This window comes from Vigna unguiculata, chromosome 7 (assembly GCF_037176805.1).
Source record: "Vigna unguiculata cultivar grain cowpea cultivar isolate G323 ecotype 2 chromosome 7, ASM3717680v1, whole genome shotgun sequence".
NCBI classification, from domain to species: domain Eukaryota; kingdom Viridiplantae; phylum Streptophyta; class Magnoliopsida; order Fabales; family Fabaceae; genus Vigna; species Vigna unguiculata.
Genome location: NC_140798.1, coordinates 3,866,946 through 3,890,287, shown reverse-complemented (window position 1 = coordinate 3,890,287; position 23,342 = coordinate 3,866,946). Strand labels below are relative to the sequence as shown.

At 30.6% G+C, this 23,342-nt stretch overlaps 2 protein-coding genes and 1 pseudogene across 5 annotated transcripts; 1 reads left to right on the top strand and 2 right to left on the bottom strand.

The window, feature by feature from the left end:
* Positions 1-22: 22 nt before the first annotated feature.
* On the bottom strand, positions 23-4,425 carry LOC114190992 (Enhancer of polycomb-like transcription factor protein). Its single transcript, XM_028080100.2, has 4 exons — positions 3,376-4,425; positions 1,671-3,011; positions 1,114-1,228; positions 23-505 (listed from the first exon to the last, which is right to left on the bottom strand). Exons 1-4 carry the CDS (start codon positions 3,892-3,894, stop codon positions 273-275), a joined length of 2,208 nt encoding a protein of 735 aa, XP_027935901.1. The 5' UTR covers positions 3,895-4,425; the 3' UTR covers positions 23-272.
* Positions 4,426-10,696: 6,271 nt separating this feature from the next.
* On the bottom strand, positions 10,697-14,292 carry LOC114192101 (exocyst complex component SEC15A pseudogene; annotated as a pseudogene). Of its 2 annotated transcripts, XR_014996463.1 has the most exons (3): positions 14,069-14,292; positions 13,531-13,607; positions 10,697-13,197 (listed from the first exon to the last, which is right to left on the bottom strand). The product of XR_014996463.1 is annotated as an exocyst complex component SEC15A pseudogene, transcript variant X2 (transcript). The 2 variants fall into 2 exon arrangements; XR_014996462.1 differs by lacking the exon at positions 13,531-13,607 and having other exon boundaries at positions 14,069-14,291.
* Positions 14,293-19,387: 5,095 nt separating this feature from the next.
* On the top strand, positions 19,388-23,342 carry LOC114190126 (uncharacterized). Of its 2 annotated transcripts, XR_003605770.1 has the most exons (7): positions 19,388-19,456; positions 19,547-19,646; positions 20,572-20,619; positions 21,325-21,365; positions 21,450-21,575; positions 22,403-22,516; positions 23,080-23,342. XR_003605770.1 is itself a non-coding variant. In XM_028078896.1 (6 exons), exons 2-6 carry the CDS (start codon positions 19,570-19,572, stop codon positions 23,193-23,195), a joined length of 408 nt encoding a protein of 135 aa, XP_027934697.1. In that variant the 5' UTR covers positions 19,388-19,456; positions 19,547-19,569; the 3' UTR covers positions 23,196-23,342. The 2 variants fall into 2 exon arrangements, 1 of the variants encoding a protein (XP_027934697.1); XM_028078896.1 differs by lacking the exon at positions 22,403-22,516.

The following is a 23,342-nucleotide window of genomic DNA, read 5'->3' as shown; positions in this document are numbered from 1 at the left end:
TAATTAATAATTCATCATGTGATGAGGCTTGGAAATCCTGTATTTCATTTTTCATTTTCATTCTTTGGGTTCTATCTTCCTTCCATGGAGACCAACCAACCTCCTACTCATACAAAAGATTGGTGTGAGGTCTTCATTTAAATCCAAGTTATACATACAAGCAAAAATCTGTACAGTGTTTACAATAAAACAGCAGCAGATTACTATGACCCATCCATCCTGTAATAAAATTTGTGGTGTGATGATAATTAGCATTGGAGTTGATCTAACCGTCAATCAAGAAAATATGCTGCTGCGTCATCTACTGATTCTGCGCCAAGAGCTGCTTCGGCTATTCTAATTAACATTGTGGCCTTGTAAGTGGCCAAATCTGCATTCTGAGCAAGAGATTGCGCCCTTCTGCGTTTATGTATGGCTAATTCCATAGACATGTTTGCATTCGCTTTCGCTTCTTCAATCCTCAGCATTGCATTCTCTTCCATCGCATCTTGTTCAGCTGCAAATGCTGAAAACGAATACAACATCAGACAAACAATTACAACATTCATCCCTATCACCTGCGATTTGAAAACCCTGTCAAATAAAATCCAACATCACTTCAACTAAAGTCCAACACGACTTTAACAAAAGATGAATGCAGAACTCGTCATTCTACCATCACCAACAAACATCCCAACCAAAACTAACAGAACTAACAGATCCATAGTACACTCAACGGAAGAGATTATGGGTTGATGACTAAAAACAGAGATACAGAGCTCAGTTCTCCTAGACATCCACAGTAGTTGTATTCTTGTAAAAACATGACCGCAAATGGTCAAGATATACCAAGAAGCTTTATGAAATCAATGTAACGAGCAAGGGAAATGTTCTGAAGCATTTTAATTCAATAATCAGCCCCCAGACAAAATCATTGGACAAACAGTTCAAACACTAGTGTTTCTGTTGCATAAGATGAACAGCAAGAGTCTACTACAGAGACCAGAAAGGGTCATGGAAAATCCACTACTGGAAAATTCAATACTCTTGGGAGAGGTAAATCTACTAAAATACAACCTTCAATAGAAAAAAACCCACGTTGCATTTTGTTGAAGAAATAGACCATAAAATTACCTTTCAAAACACTTGGTTGATTGCTTCTACCCAACTGACTGGGTTGTCTCTTAAACGACCTCCTTTTTCGTAGCAAGGGCTTAGGGATAAGTGGAGCTCTCTTTGATTGATGACCCTGACACAATTAAATTAACTAAGTCAACTATAAAATGGGGTTGATCTACTGAAATTTAAAACAATGCCACTATCAAAGACATACCCCAGACAAACTACCAAACAAATATTAGGAAAAGAAGGAAGAACACATTAAAAGCTATAAGATGAGATGATCAAGGCAACATAGGTATCAAAAATTCACCACACAAAGACAAAATATCCCAAACAATTAGGGAAATCCCTGGCTTCCACTGGTTATAAAATCCACTGCATTTTCTGATTAACTAAGTTCGTGTAATGTTCTGAGAAGTACAGGAGAATTCGGGACTAGATGGCATAGTTTTTTAGTAGCAAGGAAGCAGGTATAGACAGTATTTATCATACACCATATAACTGACAATCTACAATTAGCATACCCTCCCAGACAAAATGCAATATCCAAATCATGATTGAAATTTTACCTGGAAAACCCTAATCAGCAAAGATCGTTTTTGCTTCCGTTTTCTCATCCAATAGTTATATACAGCTTCTACCACTTCCTTGCTACCAAGCTCCAGACAACAACTAGTTGCAGATTTTTCATCAAACGGATCATCTGGATTGCAATAATAAACCTTCTCCAAAGTATCAACAATTAACTCAAAATTATCATCTGACAAAGGATTTTGACACTGGGTGTTGAAATTTTTCAGCCACTCCTCGTCTTCACAATCCATGTCATAATTTGCAGTTGTCCTAGCCATTGCTCTAGTTAACTCATCACCAAAGACAGATATGTATGAATCTGGTCTGCGAAAGGGGAAGCTGTTACTTTCTGCATAAGAAGAGACCTCACGCACACCTGGAACTGGTATAAATTTGGCAGCAGTAGAAGGGATATTACGATCAGAACACTTCTTATAAAGGTCTTTAAAGACATTCCAGTCTTGACGATTGGTAAACTCCAGTTTCCACCCATTGTCCAAAGAATACATGATTGCATGAGTGAATCGATTGGATGAGCAGGGCCGCATCACTTTTTCTGCTTTGAATGTGCGTCTTGTTAATCCATCTTTCTTTACAGTGAGAAGCCATTCTCTTGAAGGAGACATCTCTAAAGTAACAATTGCTCCCTCTACCCTGTAGCATTGGTGTATCTCTGATACCAGTACGTTCGCAGAACATGAAGATAAACCCAGTCTTTCTTTTGAATCGACTATGGCAGAACTAGCTTGTTTGACGCTACCAGTGGTGCTACCATTCGCCAAACTCCTAAGTTTCTTGCTAGAGGTCACAACAAAAAACTGGCTATTACTTCTCCTACCACCTGTTAGCTCAGAAGCAACTGCTCCATTTCTCCGTAAACTCCCCATTGAAGGGTTACGCGCTTTCCTTTTCCTTAGTGAACTTCTCCTCTTCTGAATGCCTCTAGAGTTCAGCATGTTCCTATATTGTCCATTTCGACCAGCTGCTCTGGTGGTGGATTTGACAGAATAATGTAAGGATAAAACATCATTGTTTTCAACAACATCAGATGTAATAGTTCCAGTCTCGGACGGTTCCCTTTTGAAGGTATCATTAGAAATCTGCTTTTCATTCTGGTATTCTAATAAATCATCGTCTGATTCAATATCCTCAACATCACTATGCACATTTATTGGATTACATACAAGAAAAAGCGACCTAAGCATAGATTTAAAGAACATCGCAGAATGCAGATATTCGAAACAAGAAGGAACAGCAGAAAAGTCCACAGAAAACAATGGTACGAACTTTGTGACCCCATAGAACTGGCATATTCCAGAGTTTACAGCAGGAGGACCCTGAAAGATGATAACAGAAGCAGAAACACTTTTAGACCGTTGAGAAAAATAAGAACCGGAAACCATCAAGAAAACGAGGATTCATTTCTTTCCACTCGAAAACACTCCACAAAATCACCTAGGAGCTTTTATTCAACTTTTTTATTAGTACAAGAAATTTCACTTGCCCCATTAAATCCACCAAATCAGTTTCCAACAATTTAGACCCTGAAACATTACCCACTCCTCTAAATAGTCCTTAAACTAATGAGAATATACAAGTAATCCCCGTAAAGGATAAATTATTTCAATAGTTTAAGAAAAGTCTTATGGACCAAATTGATGGTTTAATCCAGACAAACATAAAAAAGAACCGATTTTTTACCTTCACGAATTGCATCCCCTGCAAAGCAAAAACAGCATTTACAGTCCCCGACATAAAAAAGCCCGAAAGCTTCCTCAGCGAAATCCGAACCCTCTTGGCATACCTCACAACCGAAGCCAACAGTCTAAAAAACAGAGCACTCTTTCCGGCGGTTCGACTCACAACAACCGAAAGCACGCAAAGCGAAACCTTCATGTTCCCTCTAGAGCCTTCCTTCTTTAACCCCTTCCGCCTCCTCACATACACAATGCCAAATCTTCTATCAACAGTCTTGTCAGGTGCATCAACCACTGCTTCTTCGCGCCTCCCCTTCACAGTGCCACGTGGCGTCACGACAGTGTCAAGTTTCGCCGCCTTAGACGGCGCCACCGCCCAATCGTCACCATCGTTGTTGGATCGTTTCGTCTTCACCTCACCCGAATCCGGCCACAGCCGTCGCCCGGAGCGCAAAACTCGGGCCGAGTCGGCTCCTTTCATGCCGAACACTCTCGTGGTGCGGCGCATCCCAGCCGCCGGCATTTCCGTACGGTAAACCTCGGTTTTTGAAAACCCGAACCGAACCGGTTTTCTTTTTTGCCTTCAAGATGACAGACTCACATGATATTTCCAGTACTAAGGAAAGAAAAACACCATAGCTATACAAAATCGAACAACGATCGTGTCCGATTATAAATTAATCATAAAAAAAAAAAAGGACAAACCAAGAAAAGATGATTTTGAAAGGTTACGAGAAAAAAATGAAAAAATCGAGAAATTTTAGAGGTGGATCTTTGAGAGCGAGATCTGCGTACATGAAAAGAGAACAGAAGAAGAGAATAGAGGGCGTCGCAGAGAAGAACAGAGAGAGAGAGAGTGAGGTTCACTGTTTCGGCTAGGGTTTATGATTAAAACCGCTGTAAGGGAAGGGAGAGAGGAAAAAAAGGAAAGAGAGAGAGTTTTGACGAGTGATGAGAGGCGTTAGATTGGGATGATGGAGGGTGGAGATTGGATTGGCTCATGGACCGATGCAGCTCCCTCCAAAGAGCGTTTTTTCTTGTTTCACAAGACTGGAAGGAGAGAGAAAGGAAGAGGGTGGATATTTTAAAGACACGTAAGAGTTGTCAGTGATGGTGAAATGACAGTTTACAAACACAAGGCCTCTAACTATTTTTTACATTTGTGACTCAAATTATATTAATTCAAATATATTAGACATAGTAAATTAATTAATACCAATAAGAATAATAAATTATTTACATCTAGTTTAATTTTTTATTATTTTTTAGATCTTGTTTATTCTTCCAACAGTACTTTTAAAATGCCTTCTTGTGGGTTTAAAATTAATTTCATTACTATCCAGAGGTACTAAGAGTTATAATCGACTACAAAACAATCATTATATTATAATTAAAAAATAACTTACTTGTTATTAACTTTTTTTTTTCCTTCAACTCATTCCATTTCTCATGGTTCACCTCTTGGCACCAGACCTTCCTTTGTTTACCAGGTTTAAATCCAATAGTTTTATTCAAAATCTAGATTGAAAATTAAAACTGAATTAAACATAATAAAACTATTTATTGTATTTAAATATAATATTATATATATATATATATATATATATATATATATATATATATATATTTAAAGTTAATAATATTTTATTTTTTTATAAAATTATTTATTTATATACACTGTTTCAGGTTATTTTACAAAAATAATAAATTTGTATTTGTAATTTATATATAAAAATAATGTAAATTTGGAATTATAAATATGACAATAATAAAAAAGTAATAACTAACTGTGTATTTATTTATTTTAAAATATTTTAAAAATTGTAAAAAATTATCGCAATTTTTTGTTTAAAAAATCATAAATTTTGTAAAACTGTTTTTATAGTATCAAATTTATTCAAACTGAATTGTAGAATGTTAATTGAAATTTTATATTAAACATAAACTGAACAATGTTTAATATTTGATTTAGTTAGGAAAATTATTTAATAAAAACTAGTGAAATTTAGTCACAAACAAACATCCCGTATTTTTGCTACATTCTCCGTTACTTTTTTCTATTTCTAATTTAGTATCAAAGTCTTTCCTTTTCTCGCTACTTCACCCACCCTTCTTTCCTTTTTTTGCTCCTTTACCCCACCTCTCTCAGTCCCACATTTTCTCTACTCAACCCATTCTACCCTTTCCTTCTTTAGAAATATTAAAGGGATTAAATTTATAAATTTTAATTCTTTGACTTTATAAATTCATCTAATTCATTCATTAACAACTTCTTTATGAACATATATGTCATTCAATTGAAAAAATAAATAATTATTTTTTTAATTTATATTTTAAATATCGTAAAACAAATTTAAAAAAATTATAAACTTTAAAAAAATCAATTTTAGAAATACATAATTACTGGCGTAAAGAAATATTAATTTTTTATATAGAAATTTAATATATATATATATATATGAGAAAAATATGTATTTTAATTATTTTTAAGACATAAAATAACTAAATCAACTTTTTATAAAGATAGGAGTTGTTATTGAATACAAGTGTAAACATTTTCTTAAAACTGGAACTTTTTATAAAATGATTTGGTTTAAACTTTAGATTGTAAAATTTAGATCATAATAACATTATTTATTATATTTAAATATAATATTACATATATGAAGTTAATTAATACTTCTTTATAAAAAGATATTGATTTTGACTCTGATCTAAGTCTAACTTATTTGTAATTTATACATTTTTAATAAAATAAAGTATATATATATATATATATTAATTTTTACTGGTGATTTATTTATATATATATATATAAGATAAAGTTAAAATTATAAATGCGATAATAATTTATACAATGTCTATCTATTTTAAAACTATAAAAATCTGTACAGAAATTACAATTTTATAAAAAGTATTCTTATAATAATAAAAACGTGTTTATTCAAGCCTAATAGTCAAATATTGGTTAGATGTTTATACTGTACTCAATCAAACTAAACATATGTGTAGCTTTTGGATCCAAATTAAAAATTATCGGATCGAAATGAGAACGGGTTAAATGAATATAGGTTTTTTAATTTAATATATTATTTTTTTAAAATTAGTTAAATGATATTTTAGATTAATAACATTTAACACCTAATGAAGATAGTTAAATTAAAAAGGTTATATCTATTTTTTTCTAAATCTAAAATAAAAAGTTATAATTTTGCCTTCAAATATTAAAAATATATATAATCCTTTAATATTTTATTTATTTAAAATATGTAATAGAAAATTTGAACGGAAAAGTCACAAACACCGGGAGCCTTTTTTCTCTTCCCACTATTTCACTCATTCTGTCTCCTTTTGGACACGTCTCACCATCTTGATTCAGTTTTTCCTTCTCTCACCTAGGGATGATAAACTATATTAACTGTTAACCTGAGAATATTTATTTTGCATTATTCATTTACTCATCTCTATCCATTAGAGATATGTACTATTTACAAACTCAATCTAAATTCTTTGTATATATATCCGGTCAAACTATAAAAATAATTTAAAAAATTAAAATTATTTTTTTTAAAATATATTTGCTTTTTTAAAATTATAAAATAAAATAAAATATATTTATTTTTAACATTTAAAAGATATCAATTTAACAAGACCATAATTAAAAAAAATATTTGACTTAATTTACATGTGTATCGATAAAACATCTATATTTATAAAAAAAAATGTCAATCATAATATTCAATAATTTTACAACATAAGAAAGATTTGTAATTTTTTCTCATGAAAGATTTGTAATTTTTTCTCATCATCCCTAAACGCTAACCTAGTAGAAATTAACACAAAATATTTATTTATTATTTAAATGTATAACTTTTATAAAAAAAAATCATTTATTATAATATAATTATTTATTATTTATTATTATTAGTTTTATTTATCATTTAATATATTAAAGTTAAGCGATAATCGATGAAAATATATGTATCTGAATTTTAGTTATTATTATTTTAGGTTAGTAGATTAAAGTTCAAATGGTTAAAAATCAATGTTAAATTTAGTTTTATATTTGATTTTGTAGTTACTGTAATATCTCATTTAATTGTCTAAATTATCAAACATCAAATATTTTATATTTGATAATTCACATCATAGAACTTAAAATATATAAATATCATATTACAGTCATCTCACAAAGTCAAATAAATTGAAATACAATTTTATGTACAAAGTTGTCTAAAAATTTTCAAAAAAAGTCAAATTTCTAACATAAGTTATCTAGATACAATTACTATGCAGCATCTCTTCTATCTTCTTGCACTGAACCATCAACAGAATCTTCAACTGCTCACACTAATCAAGTGATCATAGCAAAAGCAAAAGAAAAAAAAAGACATCAAAACAATAAATACAAAAGAAGGGTAAGCTAATGACTTTTAAATAATTTATTTAATTCGAAATGTAATAACATAAATCATACGTAAACAATCAGTTATTTACATACAGTTATATAAAACTAAGACTCAATTTCTGAATACATGCATTGAGGTTGGATCTAGGCAATTGCACACTTGTAGTAGCATCTAAAGTTCTACAGATAGTAAAACTCTACCACATACAAGATTAGTCCCTTAACACCTTTGGTCAAGGAAAAACTCATAGGCTAAGACCTCCTACTCCTCTCACCACATACTTCATTCATCTCTATTTGAGAATTTGAATGGTTATTAGAACGTCAGGATAACTGTCAAGACAATCCTCGCTTTTATGCATACATTACCACAATTCATAACTAATTATCCTTGAATTAGTATTAGCACCTCTCATTCTCATGTCAGATACTAAACATTCATACAAAATTGCAAAATTTCTCAATTTAAAATCATTCAAAATTCAAAGTAAGTGATAACACAATCGTTCAGCGAACACATCACCTCATCGTGCGAAGAGTACACATTCGTCTAAAGATAGGTTGCTCACCCAACGAGTATGTCACTGGAGCTCCAAAGGAAAATTATTCAATTTAATCGTCCAGTGAGTAAATGCTTACTCAGCGACCTCTAAATCAGTGAATCCCTAACGTGAAATTCGTCTAGAGAGAAAATGCTCACCCAGCGACTTTCAAATAAGTGACTTCCTGATGTGAAGCTCGCTTAGTGAGTAAATACTCGCCCAATAGGTCTGCATAATTATGCGGAATTTGAATTCTGCATAATTTTACATTCCTAGAGCATTTATAAACTTTCCTCAGGAACTTCACATATACTCAAACATAGATCACACCCAAAATTATGCCAAACATCCTTATCAGATAACTTCAATTGCAATACTAGATTGCAGCATTTTCAAACAACTTCATTCTAACATAAACTTACATTCCATAACTTTCACACATCACAAACAATATAACATCTTAAATACCTCAACCAATCACAAAATAATCATACATTATGTAGTTTTAAACAGGTTCATGAATTAAGACATAAAAATTAGTTTCCTACCTGAGATACTATACAGACAGAGCAAAAAGGTATCAAATCCCTTTATAACATAACAGAATCCTCAACTTAACTCTAATTAAAAAATTTATAGGCTAAAAACAAAAACTCACCTTAAAAATTTTCTTAGTTATCTCTGATCGTCAAATAGAGGAACACAGACGTGAAATTTTTCATAAAGAAACATAAAGTATAAAAGGAATAATTTATAAAGAGATAACATGTTTATAACCAATAAAACTTGTTTTTAGATTTTCTTTTTTTAATACTTAATAATGTAATAACGTAATAATAAAATATTATTATTTTTAAACATTTATCCGTTCTAAACTATATTTTCTCGGTTGTATCAGTTATGTCTCAATTTTATTCTTCTACTATTTCTTTTCACTTGTCCCAACAATTTGCACGATAATCAAAAGGATGCACAATATCAAAATTGAAAAAAAAAATTATATTATAACGGAAGATTCTACTTACAGTAAATTTAACATGGATATAAAATAAAGATAACAAAAAGCTATTGAGATAAACATCATAAACAAGATTTCAAAAATACATTTAATCTAATTAATCTTAACCCAACTAAAACCACTCTAATAAACCGTTTTATGAGCTCTTCCTAAGACAATCACGATTTAAAAGAAAAAGAAAATACAATATTATATAAAATATTTATTCAATTTCAGAAGACTTTAATGTAAAACACTTTTAAAATCCTGATCTAATACCCTTCTACAATATGTTATATGACAAATTCTAAAAATTAAGTGATGCTTATGTTATAACACAACAAAATTTGTGAAAAAATTAAGATGAAGAATAATTCATAAGTACTCATTCTTTTAACTTGTTAAAGTGAAAACATATCTACTTTTTAACAACAAAAGTGTGAATGCTCACACAAAATTCACAGAAAAACAATATTTATGAGAAGTGTAGAAAGCTTAATATAACGAACTTAGAACCAAAACATTGGGTGATGAAACAGTGGTTCAAACCCTCCAACTCCTTCAATATTATTTGAGGATCAAAGTCAATGCTAACCTATCATCTCCCTTAACCCATCCACACATTGTTTATTACTTGAGAATGTAAAGCAATAATGTATACACATTCTTCTCTTTTAACCCACCATTAAGGATCAAGTCACAAACATAACATTCCAAAGTTTAGATTAATTAAAAAAATGATATAATTATATGCCACATTGAGTAGTAGGCTCAACCCTATATGGAGACCTAGGAAGGAATATTAATGGACTGACTGACCTCTTAGTCAAAGAGACTATAATATTAAATTAAGAATTGGGTGATATAAATTCATATAATGAAAGTACCTACAATGTTAGGGTTTATTAACCTTAAGCCCTTCACACCCACACTAATAATACATTCTAAATTGACCTAGAGTCAGTCATAGCTTTAAACTATAGCTTTGAAATCATGACGGAGCCCTAGGACATTTTATACCAACATGAAAATAAAAGAGGGAGAAAAAATGCCCTAATCTTCATTATTTCTGATTGAATCATTTTAAATATCCTAGAATGTGAATACCTAATGCCTGAGAATTAGTAAATACAAAAGAAAACAACTAACAGTGTTGAATTTGTGATATTAGACAAATATCCTCTTATACCAAATCATGCTAATTATTAGCGGCAAATCCTGATGAATCAGACCAAACAAATACTAAAGTTTGACTATGATTCCAGCAAATCTACTTGACAATGACAACTCCAAAAGTGCTTCATCCAAGCAGTAATAAGCAACGTTTCATGACAAATTCATTCAAATGAAGCACACAATCAGAAATATAGAGAGAAGATAATCAGAACAATATAAAAAACATGTTCATTATGAAGTTAAAACATCCACAAAAGAACAAGAAAAATACTTCAACTATACCCCACTTCCCATGAATCATGAATGTTTCCAAATCTTATTAACTGAAATCCTTAAGTCGCTTTTTGAGCACGTCCATTGATTTCTTCCTAGCACTTTGCTTTGCATTTTTATTAGCAAGGCTTCCAAAGATCCCATCTGGAGAATCCTTGAACTTATCAAGGATGGCAGCCACCTTCTTAATTTCAAGTGCATAATAGTTTTTCTCCCATACATCAGGATTCAGGAAGCTCTCTGGTTGACTACTTAGCAAAAGATTGACTAATTGACGTGCTTCTACCAAGCAGTTCTTAAAACTAACTTCATTGTACGTTTCTCCCAAACCAGCAGAATAGAACCTCTCCTCTGCAAAATTCTCTATGATCTGAAGGTCATATTCAATATTTATAACTGCATTTACATTAAATCTTTTAACACTATCACTAGAGAAAGCTGCCACAATTGAATTTGAAATGTGCTCAAAAGCACCACTCCCAACTCTGTACACAGAATCCAAGGGTAGAATTTGTTGCGCTGGGGACATGAAAGAGTCAAGGTAAATGATCACTTCATGTATGTAATCATTTCCATTCTCATTTGTCTCCTCAGGAGTCCAATTAACACTATCAGAAAGATTCATAAACTCGCTTATCTTTGTATTCACCAGACTCTGTAGGGCAATGAAAGCTGCTTCCCTGGATGTCTTCAAGATCACCTTTGCAGTTAAAGTAGCTTGAGGCCTTCCAACTGATCGTACTGGGATGCCACACAGTTGGGCAGCATGTCGAAGGAAAAAATCACAGGCTCTTTCAAGAACAGTTATGTTTGTAGCAATCTGCATTAGTTGAGGTACAGTGATATTGCCACTGTTGATTTTCTCAAGTAATGTTACATTTAGTACATCAATCAGGAACTTGTCTAAATACTTTTTCACAACATCAAAGAAATTCACTTGTATGCCATAAGATAAGTAATCAACAGAGCCTTTGATGAATGATCTCACAATGCGACAAATATCGGGTACCATGGAGGAGAATGGTGCAATGTAAGGAAATTCAGGCATGATATCAGATGTTTGAAGATTAAATGACAGCACAATATTCTCATAGTCAGTTTCCTTTTTTATCTCCATTTGGTCATATGGATCATTCCCAAAGACATCAACAGTTTGCTGGCGGCATTCTTCCAAAAGAAGCATGTGGTATTTGTCACAACTGCTATCAAGAACATCAAGAAATGTGCCTATTTCATATCCATATTGTCTAAGAGTAGACGCAAACAGAGTGACATAATCCTTTACCAAGAGAAGATGAGGGGCAGATTCCATAGAAGAAAACTGCTCCTCCAACAGTGATGTCATTTTAGCTGCAGCAGTCTGCCACATTGTTTCAGCCTGATCAGCTTCAAGGAGGCCTCCAGTCGTTCTAAGGACTCTATCCTCCACTATAAAGAATCCAGCAATTTGAGCAAAATATGTCTGGTATGATTCAACAAAAGGCTGTGCTGAAGTTATCTCAAGGTCTGAATTCAGTTGTAACAACCTATTAGTATAGTAATATTCACGAAACTTCTTTAGGATACCCAGGCACTCATGAATATGATAAGCACGATAAAGTGGTGTAAGATCAAACTGTAAAACTGAATCTTCTTCAACTTCTTCTGCATCTAAAGCATAACCTAGATCCCCTAGTCCTGAAATACTTTGCTCCTCAACCTTCCTCTGTTGTTCTAGCATTTCCTGATCCTTTTGACGAACTGTCACAGCATGACCAATTGCTGTTTCCCCAATATTTTTAGCAGAACCCCTTATATCAACCATCCACTCATTAACTTGAATACACATTTTCTTCTCAATGTGCAACTTTATAACAGGAATTCTCTTCTCTATGACCTCTTTGAGAGCTTTTGCAGGAATATTCTGTTTGCAACTTTTCTCAACTAAATCCAAAGTTTTCAATGCAGAATAAAACTGACCTTCTGAAATGTGGCTGTTACACTTTATACAAAGCTCCAGCACCTGTATACAACTCTTCGATACTTCTATAGCTTCAGTCATGTTTTTCCTAATAGAATACAACTCAAGAAGCCCTTCAAGTTTGGCAAGAAGGGTGCTGCCAACCTGCTGCAACTTAAAATTGTCACTTTGGAGCTCACTCTTCAGCTTCTCAGCATCAACTAACACACCACGAAGCTCATCAACTGCAAGGATGAATTCATCGTAGTGAGTCTTGCACATCTCCTCAATTTCTGCTTCCTTTTGCTTAACCACATATGTCAGTTGGTGAAGAAGCCCCTCAGGCCGCCCCATTTCGAAAGAGAGCCTCACAAGAGGACCAACATCATCTCCATTTGCAATCAAATTCGCCATAACCATGTCCTCCCCTCCATTACCGTTCTCAATAACACCTCTCCTCTTTGTTTTCATATCCATGATAACATGAATCCCTGGAATTTCGACAACACAATTCTCAATAGAAACCAAAGAAATATCAAGCTTAGAAACAATGAACTATTCCAGAAATTCACAACTTTTCCTACCACAAAACTCATATAACTTATCAAATATAAACAATCAATAACAATAGCCATCAGTCACACACCACTGACACAAGTAATTCACTCTGCAGGTTTACTTTGTACAAGGTTGAAAAAAAAACAATTAGGGTTTGTTTGATTCTCTTCTCACATTGTAGTTTTAAAACTGTTGGCTAAAGTAATATTCCGCAGCCACTAATCAACTTTTCATCCAAAATCTAGTAAGTTTTGAGAATTCTTTACAAGTGAGATGTTTTCATCTTGCTCAACCATTCGCTCAATTCTCCACCCTCCCTATGCCTTGCACCATTCTCCGCCAGCTGTGCAGTTGTATTTCAAAAACAAAAAACAGTTTTGAAAATAAAAATCAAACACACCCTAAATCAAGCTTGATAGTAAGCAAAAACCAATTAATCCGGAGATCAACAAACAAACAAACAAACAAATTATTTTACATTTACAAAACATAAAACACAAAAGTCAAAGAAAATAGCAGACATCAGTAATTCAGCAGAGCAGGTTACTAAGCTTCCAAATATACTTCATAACAGCGAATGCAGAAGATACAAATGTCATAAAAAATATCCAAAATAAAAAAACCCAGAAAGAAGCTAGAAGAACAGATTAACAACAGCAGAAAGGGAACTTAAAGGTAACATTTTAAGAAAGAAAAGACTAAAAAACATGATTTGTGAATAGATTAGAAGACCCAAATGAAAAAAGAAGAAGAAGAGTATGGAAGTAAAGTAGAAAGAGAATCGAAGTAAGGAAAAGACTGTACCTGGTCAAGCTATGAAAAGGGTGGCTGTTAACTTAGGAATGTGAAGAAAAAAAAAAAAAAAGGAAGAAGTTTTGAGAGTGTTTTGTTTGGGTTGAAAAAGGGGACGACAATTCCCAGGTAGCAGTGAGACAGAGCCAGCGTGGTGACACCACTTCACCGCTTTGGCTACACTCGCCTGAATCAAATTCGCCGGCACTTTTTTCTTTATGGAATAAAATGTCTTCAAATTATAAAAATTATAAAACAAGTACATAAAAATTGGCAGTAAGAGGTAATTTTACTATATCACCCCTGTAAAAATAGTGAGCAAAACAATTTTGTCTCCACTTGTTTAATTTTCTGATTCAAATGGGTTGTTTCATCAGGGTTAGGGTTATAGGATTCAAATGGATTATAAAGCTACCGTATATGATTTTAAAAAAATTTAAATTATGGTAATTTATTATTAAATTTAAGGGTTAAATACCTTTTTGGTCCTTATTTTCGTAGTGTGTTGTGGATGGTCTTTATTTTGACAGAATGTTTAAAATGATCCTCATTTGTACAGAATGTTTTATTTGTACAGAAGTTAACGGAGCATTGTACAGGTGGCACAATTTGTATTAGGGTGGGTGTGTTACGTGTACTGTACAGGTGGCTAATCAACGTTAATTTTTTAATTTAGGGGAAATTTTGCAATTAGGGAAATTTCTTCATCTTCGTCTTTCTTGAACTCGAATTTGCAGAGGAAGCAGCTAATACTTGTCATTTCATAATTGGATTGCAGTTGCGCTCTTCATTTCAATTTTCTAATTAATCATCATCAACGAGTTAAATGAGTGTAAGGTTTTTGGGGTTGTGTTTGCTCGTGGGTTAGGGTTTTCGTAATTCTATTTTTGGGTTTATTTGTATTTTGTATTTGTATTTCTAAATTACCTGTTGAGATTGCACCAGATGCCCAAACTGCTGAGAATGCACCAACTGTTGAAACTCAAACAACTCAACCACCAAGGAATGAAGTGGAGAGTCAAGCAACACCACTACCAACACCAGAAGAACCATCTAAGCAGTTTAGGATGAAATTACAGATTAGGAGGAGACCATGATAACAACTACAAACATCTTAATTATTTTTTGGAATTTCTGATGTAGAATTCATTATTGATGTACTGCATTTTGACTTCTCTTAAATTTCGTTCAATTTCACTCTTGTCAAACATTGATGTAGTGCATTTTGATGAGGATGAATTAACGTTATGAATTTAACTTCTTCTAGACTTAGATCAATTTAATTTTTCCCAAGCTTAGATCAATATCACTTACTTCAATGCTCAGATTAAGATCTCATCTTGAACATGGTGGGACTAATATTAACATAATCAAACTAATTCATTTATTCATTTAACAATAGTACAAAATAGATAAATAGATTGAACTTTAAAAGATTACACACAATAACAATATGTATGAATAATACAATAACAACACAAGTGAATCCTATTACTAATTGCAGCCTCTTCTCAGCAACCTGACTTCTCCAAATCATTAATTTATCTCATTTGTGTCATGTTGATGACATCCTTTTCATCAACACCACCATTTGAAAAAGTTGCAGCCCACATTATTGGAACCACCACTCTGTAAATCAATAAACTAAAAATTAAAACCATTTTATTATTAACACAAAAATAAAAACAGATTGTACCCAAAATTTTTTACCAATATTCTTTGGTGTTCTTGACATCCTCAAAGTTGCCATCTCTCCGCAGCTACAACTCGGAATTAATTAATTTCTCGTTGAACCACCAACAGTGCACGAAGATTGGGACCGCAACACACCTATATAATGAGATTGCAGGAAGAAGAATATTGCAGCAACGCCAATTGGGAATGGAGGAACAAGATTGTCAAAACTCACCAACTGCCCAAACATTCCTTACCAAAACCCTAGCTCATTTATTTATCCCCAAATATCTAATTACCATACATGTACACCTCTACAATGCTCCATTAATGATTTAAACGGCGTTTCAGAAAAGGACCAAGTAAAACACGAATTGCGAAAATGAAGACCATTTTAAACATTCGGTAAAAATGATGACCATTTTAAACATTGTGTCAAAATGAGGATCATCCACAACAAACACTACGAAAATGAAGAACAAAAAGGTATTTAAGCCTAAATTTAAAAACTAAATTAATTTTATCTAGACGGCTTAAATTTAAAAAAAAAAATGCTTTCTGAATTTATAAATATTTTTTAATTTTTTTAAAATAGTGGGAATGATGCTGTTCTCTTAGGTGTTGTTTCAATTATACTTTGGATTGTACATTCTATAAAATCTTAAGTTTGATCCCTAACTTTTTTCATCACAATTTTACTTCCTTGATTTCTGGTTATTATTATCCTGATTTATTTAGGCAATTGTGATCCTTTAACTTTCAATTATCCATAAATTTATTTTATTTTAAAAATACATTGAATCTCTTTTAAATTAAATATTTATGATTAACGAACTAAATCGGTTCCCAAAAGCAATGAAAGACCAAAGTAAAAAATCTTGGACATTGGAACAATATGAAGCAATGTTCATAAGATAAAGAGCATGTAACAAACTTATTGTTGGCTAATTGTTTTCCCTTTAGGTTTACACAACTCAATTTTCACTGTCTTGCAAATTAAACTTAAAGATGTAGTTTGCATAATCACCTCTTGGTGATAGTGATTTCCAATATATTCCAAATTAAATTCTTTTTCTGATAAGGAATATGTTTTATTGGCAAGTGATTAATCAATCAAGACTTATCAATTAACTTAATTAACCACTTGTCATTAACTATTTCATTTGTCAATAAAAAATATCAAATTAAAAAATAATTAAATTTGAAAAGTATTATTTAGTTAAGGACGATGTTCTTTCACAAATTAAATTAGTTAAGGAACATAGAAATGTTATTTTTCGAGTAATGTTGACTAAATACCAAAGCAAGTGATCTGGTAATCGGGTTTTTTGCATTAATTTCTTAATCTTTCTTCAAATAAAATTTTCTCATTGTTAAAAGAATGTAAATTTGCACAGGACTTATTTGCAGAGTTTGAAAAAATTGTTCGGAAACATAGATTTAATATAGTTTGTGGCTTCGTGGACCTTGGATTGGCATCAAATGCAAGGTCTTGACAAGGAATTATCCAAAAAAAGTGAACCAAGATTTGAAACAATTCTGCGATATGAATGGTTTGGAGAGGCCGACATTGTTATGTTCCAAGCTCATATCGAAATGAGAGACAAGAAGGTGAATTCATGTCATGGAGGTTGTTAACATAGGGAAAATAGTCTTTTACTTAAAATTTATTTTTTAAATTTTGTTTTATAAAAATTATTTATTAAGTTATTATAATTAATTTTATTTAACATTTTTTTAATAGATAATGAGGTTAATTAATATAATCTTTTTTAATACATAATTGACCAAACTGTATTTTTTAATTTTTTTTATCTATTATTACAATTTTATTTATAGTTCATTTTTGTGATCCAATTAACGCATCAATTCTTGAATAATTTGATTCAAATTTTCTAGTTGATATATATGTATATTTTTATATTAAATAAAAAATTAGAATATATAAAACATTACTAAAACTAAATATATAAAATGAATGAGTTTAAAACAATAAAATATGGTTCTGATCGTCAAGAAAGTAAACTTCATAATATACTTGTAGTTTATAGAAATCTCAAGTCTCTTTCTTTTCGGTTTCAACTTTTTTACAAACTTACACGATAGTAAGTTTTTTTTTCTTCTAAATTTGAATTATCTTTTTACAAAAAATTCAACTTCGAATTATGCTTCAATTAATTTATTATCCACTAAGAGACTAAATCCCAATCTAATTAATAATTTTGTAAAAAATTACAGTTTCTCGTCAAAATATATGAAACAAAAAATCTCTCAAAACTCGTAATTTGAAAGTGTCGTAAAAAAAAATTGGACAAAATAAACGTTTTCCATATTCTAATACAAACCCAAAACAGAATAAAAGTAACAATAACACAAATAGAAAGGACAACCATACTAAGACGATGATGAAAAATTTGGTATAACTAGTAATATGAGATTCAATGAATATAATTTGAAAAAAAGCTCTTAAAATAAAAGAAAGTAAAGAGAAACTCATATAGAGATAAAAAGACAAAAAAATAAAATAAAATTCAGAATAATTATAAAAGAAAAAAAATAGTTAATTATTGTTTTATTTGTAAACAAAAATTATAATTTAGTAAATAAAGATTTTAACTTATTAATTGTTTTTTAATATAAATTACAATTAACGTACACTAATAATTATTTATTAAATTTTATTTTAAACAAAAAATTATGATTAATTTAATAGAACTGTTTTAGTAATAAAAATATCTTTTTAAGATTTTTTAAAATTAATTTAATAAAAATATATTAATAAAAAAATTGAGATTTTTTTAAATGTAATTTTATAAAAAAATAATATTAATAAAAAAATAATTGAGAATTTTTTGGTTGAGTAAAACAATATTAAATCGACCACAATAATGATGATGATATTACTGTTATGGAGGTTTCAGATTGATATTATACTCTTAATATTCTACGGTTACTGACCTTTACTGTTTCTTTTAATTTTATATTTTGAAATACAACACTAAAAAATTAAATAGTAAAATAAATAGAATTATAATTATAATTATATTTGTGTAGTATCTCATTATAATTATCGAATTTTTATTTTAGTATTTAATTTTCCTGTATTTATTTTTATAATATCACTAATTTAAAAATTAATAAAAATAAGTTTTTAAAATTCTAATTATTTTTCTATAAATGTTATCATTTATTTATTTTTTTAAATAAAAATAAAAATAGAAATAAAATAATTATGTTGATATGTAGCACAAATATAGTTAAGATTTCTTTTTCTATCATTTAAATTTTAGTATTATACTTGAGAGTAAAAAGTTAAACAATCACATTCATCATCCAAATTAATTAAAAAATATTAAATTTGAAAAAATTAATTAAAAATATATAAATTTAGAAGGACTTCACTATTTTTTATTTTCCATAGAGAAAAATAAAACAATAACCAGCTAAATTAAAAATAATTTACTAGTAAAAAGTTTAACTAAAAATATTTTATCCTAAGAAAAACATGAAATTTAATTATCTTCTTTCCATATTTATATTTACATATATAATTTAAATTAATTATAAAATAAAATGGTTTTAGACACCATAGCATACGATTGATTACACGTGTCAACTGGTTCACTATAAATACTATCACATGCCTCCACTCCTCACACTCACTGAAAAGTTAGAACCTAAACTTTGTCACTTTCTAACCCTAGCAGCCTGATTTGAAACTCTGAGGTAAGTTTCATTGCTTCCGTCTTCACATAATTTCATTCTCTCCATAGTTCACTGTTTCTTCCGCTTTTTAACCTAATTCCTTTTTGTCAGTTTTTTCGTTAAGATCTGATCTTATGGAAGCCTCTGAAAGAATGACTTTGATCCGCTTCACTTCAGTCTCTACTGTGATTTCTTTGATTAAAATTGACAGGTACTGATCTTATTTCAATATCAAAGCCACTGGACAGAAAAATATGATATATATATATATATATATATATATATATATATATCTGTATTATAACAAAAAATTTAAATGCTTTCTTTGTTTGTAAAAAATTGTTTTGTTTAGTTTAGCTGTAAATCATATTTTTCTTGATAAAAGAGAAGTTAACTGATATTTTGACTTGTTATTCCAAGTATGTGGTGACTTCTGAAATATCTTTACAACTTGACTTTTGTTTGATAGAATGCAATTTTTTTTGCAGTCATATTGTTCTAATTTCTTTAAGTGGACGTGCTCTGTGTAGTTATCACTTGAGTCGGTCAAACCAGCGCTCAATTTTGATTTCCTTATGAACTTTCAACCTATTTAACACTTCAAAAGTAAAATTTAATTGACCGATAATGATTTACTATATTTCCAACACCAGCCGCGACAGTCACTGCAAACATAGTGATGTTTCAACGCTGTCTGTCTCGTCTCTGTGTTGTGTTGACGGTGACGTGAGAAGAAAGAGTATCCCAACTCACGATTGTGTTCCAGCTCGAGAGAGTCAAGCGGTGAAAACCCTAATTTGAGAACAGGGCATAAACCCTTCGCCAATTAGGCTTTTTTGGTTGACCTATAGGTTTATGGTTTTACATCATGGGTTTTTTTGGATGGTTTTATTGAATCTCCACCTTCCCAATCTTAGTACAAATACCAAATTTGTGATAAATTCGAATTGTGTTTGTATAGGTGTTGTTTTGTTCCTCTGAGTTTGACTGTTTTTTGTGTCTTTGTCTTCTTCAACACACCTATTATTTAACTTTAGAAAAAGATTAGTTTTCTTTGCTCGTAACATGGACAAGGTAACATACATTTCATTCTATATATTCTTATGTTTTTGTATTCATTTTTTTTTTCCTTTTAGGAACCATGAAGAGAAACCGTGCACTCCCAAAATCAATATGCCGAATGGGTAAGAATAAGTGTTTGATACTTTTTCCATTTTAGAATAATCTTAATTGCAATGACTTGAAAAAAAATAGTGTTTAATTATTATTTTTGGTTGTTAATTTAGAAAATAATCACAAAAACCTATACGAGTGTTATTTTGTATATATATATATATATATATATATATATATATATATATATATATATATATACTAACACATTAATACATTTACCTTCTATTTGCCATTGCCATAGATGATGGTGATATGCAATCTTCAGTTGCAAGTGTAGGGTTATGCCTCCTCCTTGTATCACAAACCATTATTTGAAAAACCTCTCAGCAGAGGAAATGGACCCTTTTAGATACCAAAGATAAAAATGTGCTAGTACGGATAGATTTTTGAATGATATCAATTTATTCATTGTTTTATCTGAGTTGACTGTTTACTACTGTGTATAATTATTAACATGCACGCAATGCAAGTCTCTTCCTTTCCCTGGTTGGTGGTGGTAATGGTCTTTCATCCTACCACATATCAATATCATGAGAATGAGATATTGTGATTGAAAAAGAAATTTTGACATGAATTGTTATTAACTGGCTGCTGTGATGATTTTGCTTTTCTTCATAGTACTTGTAACTTTTCTTTGCATTATCATAAAATTAGTAGAGGAAAAACTTTGGCAATGTGTTTTAGGTATTTACATTACTCCTTTATCCTTGTAGGTCTAACGTTGATACTGAAATGCAAGTTTTGGCTGTCATAGGTTTCTTGGCCTTGAACTCTCATTTTAGTCTATAATAACTTTCATATTGTTTCTTTAATCAGATTTAACTCATTGCTTTTATAGGTTTTCACGAGAATATAGGGAGATATTATTCTTCGTGGATTGAGAATGAACATCTCCATATTCAGATGGAACTATGTGATCAGATGAAAACTGTCCGAACTATCAACATTACTTCTGAACTATCAGGTGAGTTGGTTTGGTGATCATATATTGATTTGGGGTCTGAGATTTGTAGTACATTGCAATTTTTGCATGATTTGTTGGTTAGATGTTAAGTATAACAGAATTCTCTGATGATGAGAAACTTAAAATCACATAGCAATAGATGACAACTTCCTTAATGAAAAACAGATTCCTAAATGTGTTTCAACTACTTTCATACTGTGCCTTTTTAGTTGGGCTCTATCACATTAATTCAACAATCTTTTGACTCTCTTGAGAGGATTCTTTTCTTAGTTGGGGTTAGTGGGCTTTCTGAAAAGCTATTGTAATGTTTAATTTTAATGGGTGTGGAGGGACTATCTTATATTCATGCAATCTCTACTTAAATTATAATTTGATAACTTGTTATGCGTTTTGTATGTAAAATACAATAGGAACATGTGAATATTAGAGTATTAGGAGGATGAATAGAAGCATGTTGTACTGTCTGTGTGTGCTTAAGCATTTTTACGATGAAATAACTTTTTTGCTGGATGGTATTTATTCGAAATATATATACAATTATTTATTCAATCACTTCATTATAAATGACTTTTATCAACAAAATTGATTATTATTCAAATACCTTATTATTCTCTTTGTAATATATACAAATATTATTTAAAAAATATAAAATGATTATTAATTGTATTACTGACTTGCCTATTTAATGAGTCGTCTAATCATTTGTTACACTTGATACTCAAAGACTCATGTAAATTTCTTCTCTTTTCGCACCTTCACCTAATTTTAATTTCTTTGTTCGTTATTTTTTATTTTTTCATTTTTTAAATATAATTTCTTTATGTTAGGTTCTTTCTCTTGATGATGATATGATCGTTTGGAAATCCAAACAGGATGATTTTGATCTACACCATATCAATCACCACTATGATTTTCTTGATTAAAATGATTAAAAAAGACAGGTACTTATTTTATTTTAATTTGATTTCAAGAGGCTCAACATGAAAATATCAAATGAATGTATATTATTAGTAATAAAAAAGTTTAAATATCTTTTATAAAAGTATAGTTTTGTTCTACCTTTTCGTGAACCTGCTTTGTTTATATTTTACTTAAACGATAACTTTCAACCTACCTGAGACTTTGTATAGATAGAGTTAAAAGTAAAATTCAAATTCACTTATGATTGTTTTATTTATTTTTTTAACTCCACTTCAATTTAACGTATTATTTAGTGAAATTCATACATTAATTAAAAGTTAAATATATTTTTATTTCTTAAATTTTGATGTATGAAATTCATTTTTATTTCAATCTACTAAATTGATATTCACCTATATTTCAATCTCTGAAATTTGATAAAGACATATTCCAAAAGGCGAGGTGAGTTATAATGCTCATAGTTTTATTGTCTTCACATTTCTCTATTATCCAGGTACTAAAAATAATGTATGATAGTTGCAGTGTGTGATATTCCTATGGTGTATTATCGTTTCTAAACTGATTAAGAATTCTTTATTTTCAGGATCGATCTTTGGTGAAACTATCGAAGATGCCATTGCAGATTTTGTAGTAGATGAAGAGGTTGTCATTTTTGAGGAAAAAGATTTTCTTGAGTATTTAACAAACACGAATAAGTAAAGTTATATTCTGTTTTCAATTTAATTATGATTGACATGAGTGAAATTAGTTTTAGAACTGATTCATTATATTTGATGAAGTCTGATGGTTATAATAAATATTATAGTTGCAATGCCTAATGTGGTAATAGATTATGTTTGAAATTAA

Bases quoted from the DNA above. Each gene is read 5' to 3' on its own strand.
- LOC114190992 (XM_028080100.2), bottom strand. From the start codon at position 3,894: ATGCCGGCGGCTGGGATGCGCCGCACCACGAGAGTGTTCGGCATGAAA. The intron at 1,229-1,670 runs GTAAAATTTCAA...TAATTGTGTCAG, and splicing joins TGCTGATTAGGGTTTTCCAG to GGTCATCAATCAAAGAGAGC. The intron at 506-1,113 runs GTAATTTTATGG...ATTCGTTTTCAG, and splicing joins TCAACCAAGTGTTTTGAAAG to CATTTGCAGCTGAACAAGAT.
- LOC114190126 (XM_028078896.1), top strand. From the start codon at position 19,570: ATGGAAGCCTCTGAAAGAATGACTTTGATCCGCTTCACTTCAGTCTCT. The intron at 20,620-21,324 runs GTAAGAATAAGT...TTATCCTTGTAG, and splicing joins AAAATCAATATGCCGAATGG to GTCTAACGTTGATACTGAAA. The intron at 21,576-23,079 runs GTGAGTTGGTTT...CTTTATTTTCAG, and splicing joins CATTACTTCTGAACTATCAG to GATCGATCTTTGGTGAAACT.